The sequence below is a fragment of the Cuculus canorus genome, chromosome 13 (assembly GCF_017976375.1).
Source record: "Cuculus canorus isolate bCucCan1 chromosome 13, bCucCan1.pri, whole genome shotgun sequence".
NCBI classification, from domain to species: domain Eukaryota; kingdom Metazoa; phylum Chordata; class Aves; order Cuculiformes; family Cuculidae; genus Cuculus; species Cuculus canorus.
Window position 1 is genome coordinate 21,584,491 of NC_071413.1, and position 19,573 is coordinate 21,604,063.

The 19,573-nt window shown below is 43.8% G+C and overlaps 1 protein-coding gene across 2 annotated transcripts in view; it reads right to left on the bottom strand.

The window, feature by feature from the left end:
• LOC128853521 (N-terminal EF-hand calcium-binding protein 2-like) overlaps positions 1-19,573 on the bottom strand; it is a 58,936-nt gene that overhangs the window by 15,195 nt on the left and 24,168 nt on the right. For both annotated transcript variants that reach the window (XM_054079097.1, XM_054079098.1), the window contains exon 3: positions 5,906-6,015. In XM_054079097.1, the coding sequence (XP_053935072.1) occupies positions 5,921-6,015 (95 nt within the window). In that variant the 3' untranslated portion in view covers positions 5,906-5,920. The remainder of the gene's footprint in view (positions 1-5,905; positions 6,016-19,573) is intronic.

The window sequence follows — 19,573 nt, forward strand, 5'->3', positions numbered from 1 at the left end:
ACAGGTTTTGAGCTCCTTTGCCTTGGTCTCTGATCCCATCAGAAATCCCACACTGCTCTTACACAACACCAAACTAGTTTTCAGAGCTCAGAGCACTACTGAGTCAGAGCCTGCAGGGCTAGCTACTGACATCGTCCTTTGGCTCCTTGTGTGGGAGGCAGCATCAGTCCAGGGCCCCAACACAAACCAGCAGCACCTTAGCCAGCACCTTCTCCTACTCTTTGGATGCTGCATTAATCTCTGTAGTCACAGGCACCTAGTGTTTGCACAGGGTCTAACTTAAATCAATTTTATTCTCTGGGTATCTATGCAATCAAAGCAACAGAGAGACAAAATTCATCTGTGCAAGCTATCTGCCTAATGTTGAGAGCTTCTGACCCCGCAAATGCCTGTGTTTGCAGAGGGTAGAAACCAGACAAAAGCTGGGGGAATTCTTCCCAGATGGGTTAGAGGAGGAATGGGCAGGGCAGAAGCAGCATATGCTGCCATGCTCCTTCCCTCTCCTCAGTGGCTTCACACTGATGCTTTGCATGAAACACAGTGCAACTGGCAAGTCATAACCACAGGAGACAGCTCGCTTGTATCCCTCCTGATTTCTAACACAATCTTAACAGCTTCTGCACAATCAACAGCCAGTGAAATACAGACTTGCCCCTCCTCATTTGCTCTGCTTCCATCAACATTAGATAAGCGATGCTTGCAACCAGGCCCTGAGGAGCAGCTGGTCCCACTGTGCCAGCCCAGGAACTGGACCCACCTCAGCCAGCCAGCTTACGCTTTGCCAGGCAGCAGGTTGCCCCCACCGACAGCTCCACTTGGGATTGCAGCCATTTAACAGCCATGCAGGGCCAGTACACCCCATCTCCTACAAAGGCTCCCACCCTGTCTGTGCTGGCATTGCAGGTCTCTCAAAATGCTTGAGCTGAGTCCACCCACTGGACAGCAAGCAGGTGGCTTAGTGCCGGCACAGTGGTCTCTGGGGCTGACACAATCCACTTGCAGCAGTACTAAATTAGTGCAGGCAAAGAAGTTCATCAGCATCATTACTTGCTTCCGGAGCAGCTCGGCACATGCTTGTGCCTCCATTAGCTCTGAGGTGAAATGCATGCACGCAAGCTGGTAGCTGCCTTAACTGAACCCCGCTACATCCCTGCAAAGCCACACCAAATTAATCTGATTGATAATACAGGCTCCCTGTGGTATGAGAAGCTGAGAGTTACAGGAGGAGGTGGATCCATGTTTCCAAGTAAGATGATGTTCAGTATCCAAAGGTTCACATTCTCCCATCCGTTGCCCCTCTGGAGAACAAGCCCTACACAACACTGCGAAGGGCAGGAGGCGGCAGCACTGCTGGCTGGGGTACAGGCTGGAAAACCAGATTGTCTTCAGTCCCTCCATTTGACACAATCCTACCAGCAATAGTGACAGTCTGGGGAAGCTGTGAAGGGCTTCTGAGAAGAGATACCATTTCTGTTAATGTATCCGACATTGCACGCTCCAACCTATTCTAGTGTTTGCCACTGGAGAGAAGAGCTCATTTAGAGAGACAGGGTAAAAAAAAAAAAAAAAAGCAATTAAAAGAAAGCTATAAGCCTAGCAAAGAAGATAATAACAACGAGAGCAGCAGAATGCTAATGACATAGTATTTACTTGGGCTCCTTGTGAATGGACCTGTACAGCTCACTAGAGAGAAGGTCCACTGATAAGTGAGCAATCAGTCCTCAAAGAATTGTCCTCTGCCGCTATGAAAAATCTACAAGATAGAAAAAGAATTTTTAAAATCCTCTGCCAGAACTAAATTAGTTTGGTCAACAGCCATGTCTGACCCTCCCTTGCTTTCTCAAGGACTAAGAGGTGCTCCTTCCTTCTGAGGGAAGGAAAAGCAGGTGTAAGCACTGGCCAAGGCAGCTGGAAGAAGGTGGGAAGCAAGGTTTCATGTGGTCATTTGTGACCCTAAAACTGTTTCACTTTCCACTTGCAATGACTTTTTCATCTTAAAAGTGATAGGCACTGTAAGAAAACATAAGAAAATGTGTAGATAAATCTGCAGATATAACAGGATTTCCCAGGTGAACACCAATCTAATATTTTATAAAGCCCTGATCTGCCACTAAATCAAGTATATATATTTAAATATGTGTGTATATATCATACACATAATATGTGCAACTCCAGTAGCATTAGTATTAATAGTAATATATCATTACCTCCCTGTTAATCTTCAGGCAACTCCCCATAAGCACCACTGAAACCTCCTGAAATAGCAGCTAAAACCAGTAATGAAAAACCACCTAGCAAAGTCTTGGTTGTACCTCCTGCTCCAGCTGGGAGGAGGAAAGGAAGGCAGCCAGTGTGAGCAACAGAGGGAAAAATGACACTTGATCATCATGTTTAAGCAACAGCAGGTTTATAAATATAATTTTGCCAAAAGAAGATTGAAATATGTGACACATTTTGCACTTTCCTGCTGCCAGATGAAATAACGTGTGTTGATGGCACTCACAGCACTGTCCTTGCACCCTGTCATGGAGGGCAGGTTCTCCTATGGAGACATCTGGTAATAAAGCCCTAAGTCGGGTGTTTGGAGACCACGTCCACCACAACACAGCATTAACCTCCTAAAGCCACTTCCCAGGCAGTCAGGAAGAAAGGAGCCCCATTAATGCCCCTGGCCTATTTTGGATTATCTTATTTCAGTTCAATATTCTCCTAACTGCACCGTGTAGGCAATAAGGTGTTTCACTGGGGGACTGTGAGCCCAAGACAGAGGCACGCACTCGTCCAACTGCAGCACATCACAATTGGCACTCCCCCCAGCAGAACAGTTACTCCTGCATCCATAACCAGGTCTCACCTGCCCACTCATCTGCCTAGCCCCCTCCTTTCCACCATCTTCCCCACTAAAGCAAGTGAAGAAACCAGTAAGGTGGTTCCCTGCTCCTAAAAATACTTCAGGAAATTGAATCAATATTTTCTAATTTGGCTGGTAGCAGCAATTACTAATAATCAGCAAGGAACATAATTTTCTTTATTTTCTACTCTGACGTAATGTAATTTCAATAGCAAACTTTGTTTTGGCGCACTAAACAAACATGACGGATAATATGAGAAAATAGAGAGATAAAATGGAATATAAAAGAACAGTTTTAAAAATAAATAAGTCTCTAACAAATAGCAAATAATTGTCAATTCAAAACAGACTTTTGGAAAGACAAAGTTAATATTGTCCCTATGTTGCCACTGTAAAATGGAAAAATGGAAGTTCCATTCCACTCCTCTGGCTTGGTGGCAGCAGCACTCAAAATTGTATTGCTGAGTGCTTGGGCATGCAGGAGGCTGGAGGCAGGCATCCTTCCTCCTGACCTCCCACAGACCCATTGATTTACTGTTCAGAGAATAAAAGATGGGGTGAGGTGAGAAGCACACACACAACTTGAAGACTGTACTAAGATGCAAGACTGCAGCCAAGCAAACTACTCATTTCACATGAACAGCACTTTTGCACAAGAAAGCCTAGCTCGAAATAGGTTTTCTGAAACTAAGAGACCTCTTGAAGACAAAAAAATGAGGAATATTTTCTTCCTCCAACTTGAGTAAATTTGCTGTAGGTGTCTATGCTTTTCAAATCATAAGCAAGTGCCAAATTAATGCAAGGATTTAACTTGGAAGGGTGACCAACTCATTGCTTTTCTTTCAGCCAAGAACAGCAGATGCTACACTGCTCTGTGTGAGTATCAAGTCTGTAATCGGTATTGATATTATATCAAGTGAGCTTGGCAAAAGAAAACTACTACTGAATTGTGCAACTTTTGCCAAGCTTAGGAGCTGCTCATTAAGTGCCCCCCACCTGCCAGCAGCACTGTTGCATGTACACTTAGAAATGGCACATTTTCTCTCTGTTTGGTTTAGACGACATCTCTTCCTAAGGCTCAGAGCAAGCTGCAGATTCTCAAGCAATCCACAACAAAAATAGGCTGCAATCTAATTTCCCATTTCAAGAATGGCCAGAAGAAGCACCCACACACCAACCCCATACAACCCCCATTTATGCATTGGTTGCCTGCACCCTTTCAAAGGCCAAAGGAAATTTGAAAAGCTCGGGCAAATGCTATAGATTATTTCAGCAGAGAGGCAGGCGAGCACCCAAGTCGCAGAGTCCTACAGAGAGCCCACCAGGGATCATCACCTGGAGCTCAATAAACAGACCCACAAAGCATAAGGCACTACCCTAGTGTCTATTGAAGAGGAACCATTCGAAAGGATGGATCATTCTCAGTTAATTTAGCAACAAGATGATTTAAGTTCCTTCCATTAATTATTCAGTGAATAGTACAAACCAAGCTGGTCTTTGGCATTTTTGATCTGGGAATAAACTTTGGCAAATTTTTTTTTTTTAGAAACTTGACATTTACTTTATTTGCAGAAACATCCTCAGCAGCAGCACCTATACCCAGGCTGATGACTTGTACATCTGTTGCTTTGGTGCCAGCCTACTCTAGAGCAATCCCTGCTTTCCAAGGGGATATTTTGGATGAGTGGCAAAGCATGCACCACTCACACAGGCAAGACCTCCATCTACCTGCTACCAGAAGGCTTTATAATTAACCAGGCTATTATTTTTTTAAGCACTTACTGCAAGACTTCTCATTTGAAACAGGATTCTCTTTTCATCCGCTTTTGAACAGATTTTTTTTCTCTCCAGAGGAATAAAAGTCACACTGGAATATGACTCAAAGACGGCTTTCATTTGTATTTCCAAACAGCCTAAACTATTCAAGCTTTTGAAAATGAGTTTCTCTTGGAAAGAGAAAATACCAGCAGAGGGCTGTGTCCTTTGTGCCGGTGCCCAGTGGCATCACCAGCTGGCTTCGGTGACTGCCCTGCAGACTCTATGTCTTTGTGCTGATTCCACACAACCATGTGTACCAGACACTTGTCAAGGGAACTCACAAGTGTCTCAGACTCCGCCAAGCAAGGCAGTCAGAGGGGAGAACTGAGGGACAGACGACAGTCCAGGCAGAGGGGGCTGCTAATGAGTTTGTCACCTTGATTTGATAGGTTGTCACAGCCTGAAAAAGCTTGATTCTCAGCGAGAGCAGTCAGGTGCGATATCTAGTGTCAACTTTTGACGCAATATAAAAACTAAAGCACATTTAGAGCTCTCCTCTGCCATCATCTTTCCTTGCTGTTGTGATGCAAAGACTGCAGTGCTGCTCGTGGATCTGTCCACTTGCCTTTGCTGCCTTGCATGGACAGAAACATGGCCACATCATGCTGCTTGGATCAGAGCAGAGGCAAAGCAATCTGCAACAGCAGCTGCAGGCTTAGACTGGCCTCCCGGGCAACCCAAGCCCAACCTTAAAGCGAAGGGGGCTTGTTTCTATTAATGCCAGAGCAATCACTGCATCAGGGGATATTTTGGACAGGATGCAAAACAGGCACAGTCCAAGTGCAGAGGATACAGAAACATCACAAAGAGAAAAGGCCACAAATCATTCCAGTTTTGCTGCATGTAAAACAGCTGGATAAGACAATGCTTATAGAGATGCACACTGTTACCTTTTATAGCATAGCAAAGCTTTTAGATAAAGTGGAAAAGCTGAAGAGCCATTTAAAAAGCCCTCATGAGTAAACCTAAGCATTATTTCATGCTTAGGTTTATTGTGTGAAGTTGCTGTGAAGATCAGGTTGTACTAAAGAAAATTACCTGAATAAAACACCAAGAAAAAGAGAATCATAGTGGCCAATCACAATGAGGCAAACCGAGCAGAAAAGGAGGTTTTGCAAATTTTTGCAAAGCAAGTTGCACCCTTGCAGCCTCTGTGGTGCACTGCTCTCTAGAGCAGCAGTGCCCCTGCCCACCAACACCAAGATCCAAAGGCTCTGTGTAGCACAGGGAACTTACTTAGTGTTGTCTGAGTCAATGGTAATGAAAGAGCTTCTCGAGTTCTTCTTCATTGAGTGTCCCATCAGAAAAAAATGCCTGGAACTCCTCCAGGGACAACTTCCCATCATCTGCAAACAACAACACAGTCACCGTTAGGGGCTAAACCATATGAGGGGCACGACAACTGAAAAATCAAGAGTTATGTTCATATTTAAAGATTCAGATCAAAAATTATCTCCAGAACTGGCCCCACAACCAACGCAGGGCTTCACAGGCCACAGAGAGGGACCTGGAAGCTGTGGCAGCACCCGAGCCAGATGATCTTCATTGCTTCTGAGTATGCATGCACTGGCCATCAGCAACTAATTGCACTATTAACCCAAACCTTGCGTCATCCTAAAAATGGAATTACATTTAAGAAAACTATGGAGCGTTTTGTCTACCATATGTCCAAATGATGCAGGATGTTCATTAAGGAACACATATAGATAGGCAAAGACCCAGGGATGGAATTAATGACAGACCCACCAGTATCCTTTGCCGTCTCCATCCAGCTGCATCCTGTCCAATACAGTGCATCTCCCAGCTCTGCACACAAAACTCAAAATTGCAGCTGCCAAGCATAACAAGACATCCTGCTTCAGTTGTCAACTGTTTAAACCACACAAGGACTGTGTCACCTTAGTGTTGTGCCTTTACTTCTAAAGGGACCCTGATGACGCACGGAATCCATCTGCCCGGCCATACGGCTACAGCTTGCTGGGTGTCTTTTGTCAAAGCTATCAGCATGTGAAGGAGTCCACAAGACAGAGATTTAACAGTGCTCTCCAGGACACTCGATGATCCTTGTGGCTCCCTCCCAACTCAGGATGCTCTATGATTCTATGACGTAGAGAAGAACTTGTTGAAATTTCACCAGTAAGTTCAAAGCTGATTCTTGGACATTTATTTTGACACCAGCTCTGTCCTTCAGCGCACAGGCACATTAGCAGCTTCGCCTCCAGCTGCACAAAGTGGCTGGCCCTGCAGACAAGCAGTGCTTGGGGCAAAAAGTCTCTGATCTCAACTCAGACTGAAAAACAACATCCAGATTTGAAAATCTGGCTGTACATTGCATGTTTTTTTATGTTGGCCCCAGCATTAATTTAACACTAGGCTTACTACAGCCTACTTAAATGATCAAGAAAGAAGAAAAGTATCAATCCATATGCAAGGGGATACAAGAAGGACTTTTAATGTGCCTAAATATTAAATCTGGAGCCTTTCTTTGTGTGCTCTGGACAGGTACAGCATGTCTTTAAAGCCACAGCTGGAAGTGAGAAGGTCTGGAGAAAGTTCTAGTGAAGAAATTAAACAATAAAACAACTGAAGAGAGACAAAGGGAACCTTAACAAAATTTTAATTTACCTCAAGTTTCCTTTTCAAGTTGCTGACACCATGCTCTGCTGTGCAGCAGTGCCTAAGGGGGAATAACTACCCCAGCCATGTGCAATTTGGTCTCACCATTCATATCCACAGAAGATTCGTAGACTGGAAAATGCTGCCTACTTTGCTGTAGGAGAACGCAACATTTATTATTTAATCAAATCAATTATAAACCCTGTTGCTTCTTTTTCAGGAAATTGTGCTAGAGGACAAAATTTAGCCAACTTACCACATACACATCAATATTTCTTCCTCAAAATAAATAGGTCTTCTGCTCCCAAAACATACCTGCATTGCCAAATGCTAACCCAGTTTCCCTTGCCTGATACAGACAAATTTATATACTGAGTCCAAGATGCCTATTTAATTGGCCATTATGAAAGGAACACAGCAGGAGAACAAAACCTACAGCACCACTGTGTACCATTTTCAGTGCACTGCAATGGCTATAGAGAGGGCCCAGCTGCCTGTATTGTTTTCTGTGTTCCTTCCCCCAAAGATGACCTCTTTGCAGGAGGCAGGGTGCAGAATACCAATGCCCCAGTTCAGAGGATGAGTCCCAGATTTGCTGCCTGTTTCCGATCACACAAAACTAAAACATCTGAACTTCAGCGAGTATCTATTGCTTGAAGCAACCCATCAGTGTCACCTGGAGGCTAACCCAGTGGTGCCAATCTTTTGCTGAAGGAGATAAAAAGACTGTGCTCCAGCCACACCATCCATCTCCACTTCTGCACATTGCACAACTGGATGAGAAGCTTCCCCCCAGTGCTCCTATTTACGCAGTATCCTAGCCAAGGTCAAGGTTTGGTTTCTTCTGATCTTGACTGGCAATGAATATATGCCTTCAAACATTAAGATCGAAAGGATAACAGCATTTCTATCCCATGAGGGCTAAACAGTTCTTATTGTAAGGTACAATCCCTGCAAATCTTAAATCAGTGCTTGTTCGCCTCAAAATTGTCCTTCAACACAGAGAGCAGGCAGAATTTAAATCCCAGGAAAGTCACATAAATCGGCTTCCTGGGAAAGAGAAACTCTAAAATCAAGTGATTGTTTTTCAGTAAAATACTTCAATCCAAATTTCCTGTTCACTCACTTCCAAAAGACACAAAGAAGTTTAAGAAAGCTTAAAGGAAAGCTTAAGAAAACATCTTTACCCTTTACCCAGTTTATATCCTATAATTTGGCCTCTTTTGTTTACATTTTTTTTTCCAGTATCGTGTGCCAGGATGCATTTTTGCAGCAGATTCTGAAATGACAGCATTTAAAATCTATGCCAAAACACTGCTCTGACTCCTGTCTTGCAGCCTCTGGAGTTGCAGGTGAGAACAGGGAGGCAAGTACCAACATGAATCAAATTTTTCTTAGCATTTAACAGCACAAAATAATCCAGGATAGGCAAAAGATCTAGAAGAAGGAGAAGGTGACAATTAATTTTATTTCATTTTTGTTGTTTGAAGACTCCATAGAACTGGTTGGCCCAGTAATTTGAATAAAAGTACAAATTTTACTTTTAAACAGTGCTTGAGACTTTCATCCCCCGACAAATAAAACTGCAAAGTATCAGTCAGCTTAAAGCTGGTCATTATTTAATACAAGGTGGAATACTTGTCTGTAAACATACAAAGCAAAAGCCTTCCAGAGTAACAAGTTAATCCTTGAGGTGCACATCTATAATTGTGAAACAGCCTGAAAGCCATGGGCTGCTGGAGCCCAGCAGGCAAGGAAGTCTCTGGGGAACTCAGGAGATAAGAGGGAGGAGATTGGGCCAGGATTCGGCAGTTAAAATTAAACCAGTAGAAAATCCTGGGCAAGGAGGATTGACCACAACACTGCTGAATCCAGGTCTACCTGCCAGCAGGTACTGTGATAAGAGCTGATGGAGACGTTGTGCTCCAGGAGCAGCCTTATCAGGAAAGTGACAGAAAAGCAAGCTTTTATCCTGAAAGCAGAAGTGTCTGCATTCACCACAGAACCGATAAGACTTCCAGAAACATGCTTCTTGCTGAAAACTCCTGAGTGAGAGAGATACAAGTTCTGCAAATGAACTGTCAGGCATCATACCAGACTGGCAGCGTCAATCCTATAGTTCTACCCTACCTATGTCCTGCCTTATAGGAGCTCATCTGGGGACACTTCAGTCCTAGGTAGCTACTTTGATAGGAAGGATAAAAGGAAAATTGAGATTCCGCACCAAATCTCACTAAACAAAATAACGCTTCCATCACTGTTAAGATCTAGAGAAATCTTTGTGCCTTTCTCATCCGGACAACCACATTAAGGGCAGGCAATCTCCTTCCACCGACTCATCTCCTGCCCCCTTAAAACCAGTGACTGAAAGTCAACACCTAAACTGGAAAGGAGGACAAATGTCACCAACTAGAAATCACCTACATCAGCGCTGATAGTCTGAGAAAAGAGACAATCGGGACACAGCTATTCTGTCTTTGTTTCTTCCTGAGAGAGCAATCTTCATTTTACTTTAGCCCTTCACAATAATGTGATGGCTGAGTTTTTGGAAATTCACTCAGGGATACAAATAACTTAAAGCATCTACAAAATAAGATCACTATTCTGAGCCTGAGTTTGCTAAATCCATTTTCAATTACATCAGGTTGAGACTGCTCATATATTTTCTAGCTGTATTATGAATATATTTCATTACTTATTTTTATTACTCTGTGTTCTAAAATGCTTTAAGCCCTACTTAGTGTGCAAGTGCCAGCAGAGCTATGGGTAAGAAAATGGGATTTTATTGTGGCCTTTGAGTAAAAATGATGACTGTATTTTTTCATCTTTCTGAGGACTGCTCGTGCACATACACGAGCCAATGAAAACACAGACTGGTTTCTACCCTGAACCCTTCATCCAGTCCCCTTGGAATTCCACAGGAACAGCTTTCTTCCTTTAAGTTAAGCTGGATATAGCCTTGACGTTTCAGTCTTGAGCTGTCAGGAAAAACTACTTCCAGATCCACAGACCTGTGATGGATCTGAAAGATGCAGATTGGACACTAAATGCGAGACCTCAAATCCCTTTTAGCAGCGTTTTTAAGCTGCAAAAGCTGCCTCAAAAGTTGTATGTTCTCTGTGATCAGGCAGCTGCATCTGCTTTGGGATTTCTCCTGTGCTACGGGAGCTCTGAGTGAGAAGCACAGCCCACATTTTGGTGGCTCCTTACAAGGACAGTGCCATTACCACTGGAACAGAGCCCCAGAAAACATCTTAGCTAATGAGATGTAACACATTGTTAAAAGGCAATTACTAGAATTATACTAATTTTCTAGTGAAAGGAATTTACAAAAACATCTTTCTTTTCAAAGTTAACTCATGCGTAGCCAAAAGTTTTTTGCAAGGGCTGGTACCACACCAAGTGATCCACACAGATAACCTAAGAGACTGATTGGTCTTTCCATCACAACTGATAATCTCTGAAACACTCCTGTGCATTTCCTAATGCCGACTATGATTGTTGATGGGACCAGTTGGTTGATGCTGGCGTGGGAGTGCAAAGGCACAGAAGAAGACAGAGTTTCCCATACAAAGGCAGGGGCTGAACTTCATGAGCTGGAGGCTTGCTTACTTAACTCACTGGAAAACATTTAATAAACGTATTTCTTCTTAGAACAGTTTCAAGCTAGTGTCTCCTACCTTCCACCATAGACCTCAACACATCTCCCACAAGCATAATCCACAGTGCTCCTTGCTGCAAATGCCACATGCAGTTCTACTTTCAGCATCACCATTTTCCTTTTGCCATGTGTTAATACAAACCTTTGGGATTTTTATCTTCCTGGGACATTTCTCCTTCCTATGGTCAGGTGAGGTTTTAGAGAAACATAAGTTGCACGTAGCAAAGAGAGAACACCTCTTAAGAAGTCAACCAATCCCCCTCTCTGGTCATTTACTCCCGCCACACAGCTCAGTTCTTCTTCGGTAATAGCTCTCTGTATCAAACTATGGAGCTCATCAAACAAAATATTACTCCATTTGGGTCCTTCCTTTTCTTCTCTGCAGCAGATGATGCAGTTTTGTGGTATGACTAGAACCAGTGCACATTCAAAATCTTTCACAGGCACTGATATATAGCAGGACTGAGGCTCCTTTTTGTGTCAGGGTTAGAATCATAGAACGGTTTGGGTTGGAAGGGACTTAGAGCCCACTCAGTTCCAACCCCTCTGCGAAGGGCAGGGACACCTTGCTCTAGATCAGGTTGCTCCAAGCCCCATACAACCCTGAACACCTCCAGGGATGGGGCAGCCACAACTTCCCTGGGTCATCTGGAAGTTACTTTCATTTAAAAATGACCACAGCAACCAGCATAGCATGTTGAGGAATGGCTTAAAGCCTCGTTCTTGTCTAGGATGACGAGTACACATGTATCAAGCAGAGGATGGCTGGCAATCTTCCCTGGCCTGGGGAAAAGTGGGGATTTCCATTGCAGGCAGAAACCTGCACCTCATTTATCACCAGAGAAGTCCATTAACATGCCAGAATTTTCCTTGAGCTCCTCAGCTTTTATCAACAAAACAAGACTTTTGTCACCCTAGAATTAAAAGTAATTTTGAAATTATTTTTAATAGCAGCTATAGATAGATAGCAAATGTAGGCCGGTAGGCAGGGAGATGTGCAGGAGTGTTTTTCTTTTGTGAGATTCTACTTTTTTCCAGTTTCACAGATAATCCTCACCCTGCTGTAATGAGGTGATTTATTTTCTTTTTTTTCTGCACTCACCTAATATATTGACTTTGGATGTTTTATCACAGCTATTTAGGAATCTCTTCCAAAGAAATTCCCAATTCTTTAGAAATCAAATGCTGGGAACAGACCTCCCAAGGGTGTGAAAAGCTTGGCCAGGTTCAAGACAATTCACAGAATCATAGAATCAGGTCCCTTCCAACCCAGACTAATGCCCACCCAGTTCCAACCCCTCTAGAAGGGCAAGGACACCTCGCACTAGATCAGGTTGCTCCAATCCCCATACAACCTGGCCTTGAACACCTCCAGGGATGGGGCAGCCACAACTTCCCTGGGCAATCTGGGCCAGTGCCTCACCACTCTCATCGACAGGCGTTCTAACAAACACATTCATAAAAGGATTCAGATAGAGATGCCAACAGTCCACAAAGTTTTCTTAATCCGCCATTTGCCTATGGAAAACAAGAGAGAACCTGTTTCAGTCTTCCCCTTGCTAATTAGATTTCTTTTCTTACAATCTAAAAAGAAAATCAATGTCAGCTGCTGATTTCAACACATTTGCTTCAGAACTGCAGCGGCACAAGAAAATATTGAGTCAGCCCCTCCACATGCTGCTGCTCTGTAATAATTGATGAAAACCACGGGTGATCATACCCTGGGACACTTTGTACATGAACATGTTGGTCTAGCTCAAGACAGACTAATAGGAAAATAACTGGGAAAAGAAACCATAGCTTGTGGTAAGCAACCTCCTGCTAAATATATGTTAAGAGGCAATATCCAAACTCCCAATGCCTGTCTTTGGGCTCCTACCTGTGCACCCCAGAAAGGCTGGAGAGGAGGCAGCCCAAATGGATGCACAACAAGGGTATTTACTGGTCAGTGAGGCAGCACACTGGAGACCTCAGGGCTCCTCTGGGCTAAATACTGTAAAGTTATTATATGTAATAAATATAAAGAGTTTGGTGAAATCTCTAAACTAAGGGAATGTAAATTTAGACTAGATATAAGGAAGAAATTTTGTACCAGGGTGGACTAGGTGACCTGTTAAAAGTCCCTTCCAACCCAAACCATTCTATGATTCTACACCTCATCCCCCCTTTTTTGCTCTCCCCATCAGCCACAGAGATCTCCATTTCCAAGTTGTTGCAGCTATCAGACTTTGCTCCAGACATACAACTACCACTGCCTCTTTGTTATTTTTCATCTTATTTGGCCTTAACCTGTCTCCGTTATATTGGATGTTATTAAATGGCTGGCTGACTTTAAACAACTAGAGCTTTTTAGCACCTTTGATTTATTTGCCTATTCAAACCGATTCCTCTGTGAGTTACACATGGCAAAGTAGCCAAATCCTGTATAGAGCCTGTGGCTTCCTGACCCAAAGAACCCAATCCCCTCTCCTGAAGGCTTGATTCTCCATATATTCAAATATCTGCCTTGCTCTCTCCAGCGCAATTCAGTCCCATCTCTCTCTGTCATCCTGAACATTGTCTTCCTTCTCCATTAATGTGCCTTCAGCATTTTCCCTCCCCACACTTCCCACTTGCTTTTCCTTTTTGAACTTGCGTTGGGATGCAGTAATACAAAACTAGGATTTCTATTTGAGAGAAGATAGTACGGACAGGAGTGGCTGAAACATCATCAACCTTTGATCCTTACCACTGATCTCCAAAATTTCTGATTATTGCCCGGGCAGCCTCATTGCAGACACTTTCTTCAGTTACACTTCTTAAAAGCCACATTTCAAAACCACCAGCACGCTCTCCACCACCAAATCCTTGGTCAAAGCCAAGAGCTACCAAGAGCCTCTCTAAATATTTGGTCTAAGGGTGAAATAAAACACAAACACAATGCAGCTTGCCATTAATGTGAGACCACTCTGTGCTCCAATGACCCCAATGTTGTAACTCCTGACTTCAAAACTTTTTCCTTCCATTTAAGACAAAATCCTCTCAAGGAGACCTTGCTAAAAGAGAACATAACCTGCCTCTTTCAATGCCCTAAAACCAACTAGTCTGCGTGGGAAGGAAAAATGCACTAAAATAAATAGTGGGAGAAAAACTGATATTTTGATATGTATATTAAAATATTAAATGGTATAGCTGCTATTTTCCTATACAATAAATCATTAATTTCTATGGTTCAGCAAACCACAGTGTTGTATGTAACTCCCTGCAAGGTTAAGTATTTCTTTGTAGGCACAGTGGAGGTGGCTTGGGAATCAGAGAGAGCTGCTACTGAGCTCCGCCATCATGAAAGCAGAGCAGGAGTTTACTTGTAAGACTTTGTTGTAATTCCCCGTATGCACATCAAAAGCTATGCATGGTTTCAGGCTGTTGCAAGGCTCTTACCTTCTGCCATGCTATGGTTCTCCTCCAGACATATTGCACTGGATATGCTGAGAGGCAGAAAACTCAGGGTGACGGGCAGAGACAAAAATTGCACTCAGTGTGCTCTCCTTCAGGTCTCCTACAGCTCAGGTTTGCCCCTAAACAAAGTCCTTGTGTACATCTTTCCAAATTACCTAAACCCATACCAAGCAAATGCTTCAAACGATAACATAAAGAAATGCCTGTAGAGACTTCCAACCTTTGTCCCCCATACACAATCATAAAAGGAAGCTTTTCAGGCTAACCATCTCTTCCAGTATTGAACCACTGCCTTGCGTGTACGCAGTGCATGAGAAAGACTGCATTGTGGACGATGAACGGAAGAATTAAATTAAATTTTAAAAAATGATTGACTATCAATAGGTACTCCTCAATAGAGGAGATGCACAATCCAAACTACTGGAGGGTGTGTACCTTGCTGCTGACTGAGAGCACACAAATCCACATTTAACACATCCTCTTCCTCTTCTGGGCCACTCTGGGTTCAGCTCTGACCTAGGACAGTTAACTTCTAGTTGTCAAAAGCAAATTTTCCACCTCCTCTCCAGCCAGGACAGTGCTCCCCAGCTCTCATCCTGGCTGAATATGTGACCTAAGGGAGCTCATGCCTTCCTGGACTCCCAGTTGCCTTCACCTTATGTGAACAAAAAAACCTCTAAGAAGCTGCCATGGGTAACATATTTGCAATCTCTTCTCTGCAGAGTGGCTGAGAACAAGCTCACACACACACGCCAGTGTCTACCCTCCTACTATGTTCAGCAGCAAAGAAGGAAATCTGGGTTCTTCTGCAAGGACAAGTTAAAACATCACTTCTCAATCTCTTCAGAAGGTGACTTAATTTCCATCTCTAGGAGGGCAGCCAAAAGCTCTGCGTTGCTGAAAAGCAGACCCTGGAATTACAGCTCCCTGCTGTGGGGCTGCAGACTTGCAGTAAGCTTGCCCAGCAAGTGTGTAGGTAGCTATTTCTCTACGATTACAATATTGTCCAAAAGTGAGTGTTATTTCACTGGAAGAACAAGAAGGGAATGTTCTGGCGTCATACTGACCTCCTTTGCCATATTAATGTCCCTGCTCCTGAGTGGGGACAACTCAGGAAACAGATTTAGAATGGCAATGTATACAATTTTGTGCTGTGCTCCAGCTTGGGAACTCGTTAGCTGAAATATTCAGGAACTATCAGCTCCAGGGAGACAGCCAGCACGTAAGTTTGATCGTTAAACTTTGACAGAAACACCAAAAAAAGTGAACCTGGGATGATCCATCAGGAAGTTTCAATCCATGCAAAGCAGAGACCAGTCACTGTCAGCAGTTCAACTATGATTTTGTTTGCCCCTTGTAAAATAAGCATTATTCTGTGCTTAGTAGAACACTCCCAGTGGTTGAAAAACACTGCTATAGATGACCTTGTACTACCACTGATTAAAGGAAGGCAGCAGCACTATGGCTGTTTTGGTGCAGTAGCCAGTGGAGTTGTTGACTGCTGACAAATTAGCCGCAAATTACCGTAGATTAGAGAGCTACAAACTCATGCTTTCTGCAGCCCCATGAAACAATATCCAGATTGCACTGGCAGCATCTACAGTTTTCCACTCAGCTAACAAACTGCACAGTGATGGAGACAGCAAATTAAACTAACTCGAAAAGCAGATACTTCATTTGCATTCTCAGAAGGCAGAAGAAGCAACCCGACTGCATTACCATTTCCAGCACATGGGACATTCAGATCCTTGTGCCAAGACTGAGAGGAGTTACTTAAATGGCAAATCAGAACGTGCATAATTAGTAACTTCCTTCCTTGCCATAACCCCTGGACTGTGAAGTCCAATTGTAAGCCTACAATGCTGACCTTTTGCAACATTAACATCTCACTTCCTTAAACTCAAGTGTGCCAAAATTCCCACTGAAGTAGTTTCAGGCTCTAAACCAAACTACTGCTCTTGCTCAACAGTCTGTCTCTGAGAAAATCCCTTGCCAACAGCCAAATCTCTTCCACAAACTTCTTTTTTTGGGGGTAATCTTTGCTTCAGGACTTGGCACAAAGAAGTGGGGATGGCCCATTCCAGCTTAGGACGCTCCTATGAGTCTCCAGCGCCAGCCATCCCGGCTCCCTGCAGGTTGCTCTGGAAGAGCAGCCAAGTGAAGTCTTGTTGAACCCAGCACTGTTGCTCTTAATTTTATTCTCCCATGTAATAAGCTTCTGCATTTCTCATTTATTTTCACAGAAGAAAAATACAAGACCTATGCTCTGTGTCTTCAACTGTTTCTCCAGGGCAGGATGTGTGCCTCAGCCCTGTCAGAGAAATTTAACATCTCTAAGGCAAACAACGCAGATCTTTGCCACACTCTTTCATCTGCTTGCTTCTGCAAACCAGCTGAGCAGCACAGAAGTAGAGCAGTCCTGCAGGGAAGGCACATCTGCTCTGGAAAGATTGCAAAGGAAAAAAAATCAAATACGTTTTTCTGCTCCAGTGAATTAAGCGAGCACATCTTCAATCACATACTTCTGCAACTAGCTTTTAACAAAGCTGCAGCAGCATCAATAGCTATTCTGTTTGCCTTTTTTTTTTTTTTTTGCAGTTGTTTGTTTCAAAAATAGGTTAAAAAAACAGACTGGTTGGGTTTTTTTACTTTAAGGGAACGGAAAGATATTTTGCTGTATTTTCCACAATGCTACTGTTGTAGAGAATAAAGTACAAATAAAGGGTAAATTAAAACAAAAGAGAACCAGCAACACCAAAGCACGAGAGCCACCGCAGCATCAAGCGGCACAATACAAACGTACCCCGCCAAATCCACGCCAAACAGGCGCTGCTTTAACAAATAGGTCACGGCACAAGCACTGTGGGAGGCTGAGACAGAGCACCCCTCAAGCGCCCGTTCAACAGGCTCCACTCAAGATTTAATTGCAACAGTAGCCACAGGCCATTAGTATCAGCACGAAAGGCTTAGGCAAGGTTGTGTACCAACCCAAGGCTCTTGTTTCAAGGCACCCTTGTCACTCCCATCTCAGCGTCTCCCAGTCGGCCCTTATCCCCAGCATCCCAGCCACTGACTCCAGGGCTCTGCAGTTCAGCCTGGCTTACTCCAATTTGTCTAAACTAAAATGGCGGGGGGGGGGGAAGTATTTGAAAAAGCCAGTGGAAAAAGCCTGCAAGTGGTTTTTTTTCAAGGGAAAATGGGGTCACCTGGCTTCTCTTCTTAGAGAAGCCTTTCAAAGGCATCTGAAAATCCCAAAGTTTAATCCTAGCATTTTCCCCTGAACATTGGCGACAGCCTCTCAATTGTTATTTTACTTTACCATAGCAAACCTGAATAAGTTTCCACCAAGTTCCTAAGAGGGGAGAGGGGAGAGTAGAGAGGAGAGAGGAGAGCCCTCTAGTATAGATTTTCACTGACAACTGAGAACCAGTGAGGATGGCCCGTGCACAGGGGGGTGTTCCTGACACAGCACTGGGGAAGGGTCCCCTACTCTCTCCTGCTGCCCTGCTGCAGCTTATTAAAATGCTTCTCCAGGAGAGCAAGCTTCAGAGAAGCCTTTGTGAATTTTTAATGCCATGTTCTACTTAGCTTTTGCTGAATCCACATTTTCCACCCTCCATCTCAGCATCATCCACTGCAACTATGCAACCTGCAGCAGCAACAGCAGCATGTAGCCTTTCCCAGCATGTCCAAGAACCCAAGATCAGCTGGATCCCAAAAGGATGGCACACAGGCAGTGCGGGGAGATGCTGCCTCACCCTACCACAGACCTCTGCAATGCAAAACTTGCTAAGCCACCATCCAGGTTTAACCTGGATTCAGGTGATACACCCATGGGAACACACAGCATCACGGCTCATAGTGGCACATCCAAAACCACCAGCACAGCTCTGTTTGCAGCCTCTGCACAGGGAGCCGCTGCTCTTTTCCCTTCTTTTCTCTTTAAGGTCTTACAAAGCGTGAATGTGATGGCTGGAGAGCAGAGGGGGAAGTCATGGAGGCTGGCATGAGCAACCAGATGGGAAAACAATGCATTGTGCTGAATGAGAAGGGGAGTGTAGGCCACAGGAGTCAAAAACGGGACTTGCTTGACATAAGGGTGAGGCATGAACCACCTTCTTTGGGCAGAACTGAATTAACACAGGAGTATAGCAGCACTTAGGGTGACGCTCAAGAATTTATAAGATGAAACACATTAATTCAAGCTTTCTTCTCCTCCTCTAAGCCCTGATAACAAAATCATCGGAACCCTTTTGTACTTTAAAACCAAACCAAGACAAAACATCTCACCACAAACCAACAGCATCTAGTTTTCTAAAGTGCCACCCCAGAAAACGTTATAGAGGCTACTCATAGGAAAGCCAAATTGCTGAGATTTTTTTTCCTAAAGCTGGGGAGGCCTGAGACAAGGAGCAGAGCCCTGCTCTGTTGTGCTTGGGTCATGCAGCAGGAGTAAAGATAACTAAGTAACCAGGAAAGAAAAGTCAGGAGTCACTCTGAATATGGAGATTTTGCTGTGGATTGCTCGGCTTGGTGACAGAAACGGTTGAGGGAACACTGTAGTTCCTTGAAATACTCAACATTACAAGCTTTAGCTAATGGACTACAAAGTGTTAGGTTTACCCCTGGATGATATCTTCTGTGATGTTTAATCAAACCCTCCTTGCGTGGAGGAGGTGATTTATTAGCAGAAATTGGACTCATTTGCAGCAATAAGCATCCTGATACAGGAGAAGGCTTATCTAAAGTTTCATCAAATGAGCAGCTTACAGATATATTTTCTGCCTCCCAGCACTAACAGCTTGCATGTCATGACAAACCTGTCATGGAAAACCTTTTCAGAAAGTAGACAAATGCTATTGCAGCCTTGGAGGAGCACAGCTCCCTCCAGGCTCTTCTTTGCCTGCAGGAAGCCCACTAAATCTATCTGCACTTACGAACTACTAGCACAAGCTAGATTTCTAGACTGGTTCAATGCACAAAGCTATGGGTGAAGCTAAGAGGATTTCTAAGCCATCTGCTGTCCTTAGGGACTTATTTGCCTCATTGTACACGCACAAGATGAAGTGTTTGTGTGTTATTTATGTACAAAAAGAAAGGACACAAGAATAAGCTAGGATATAGAAACAAAACAGGCTTTACAAAAACACTGGTATTGGTAAGGGTCATGTTGCTGGTCAGACCTACTG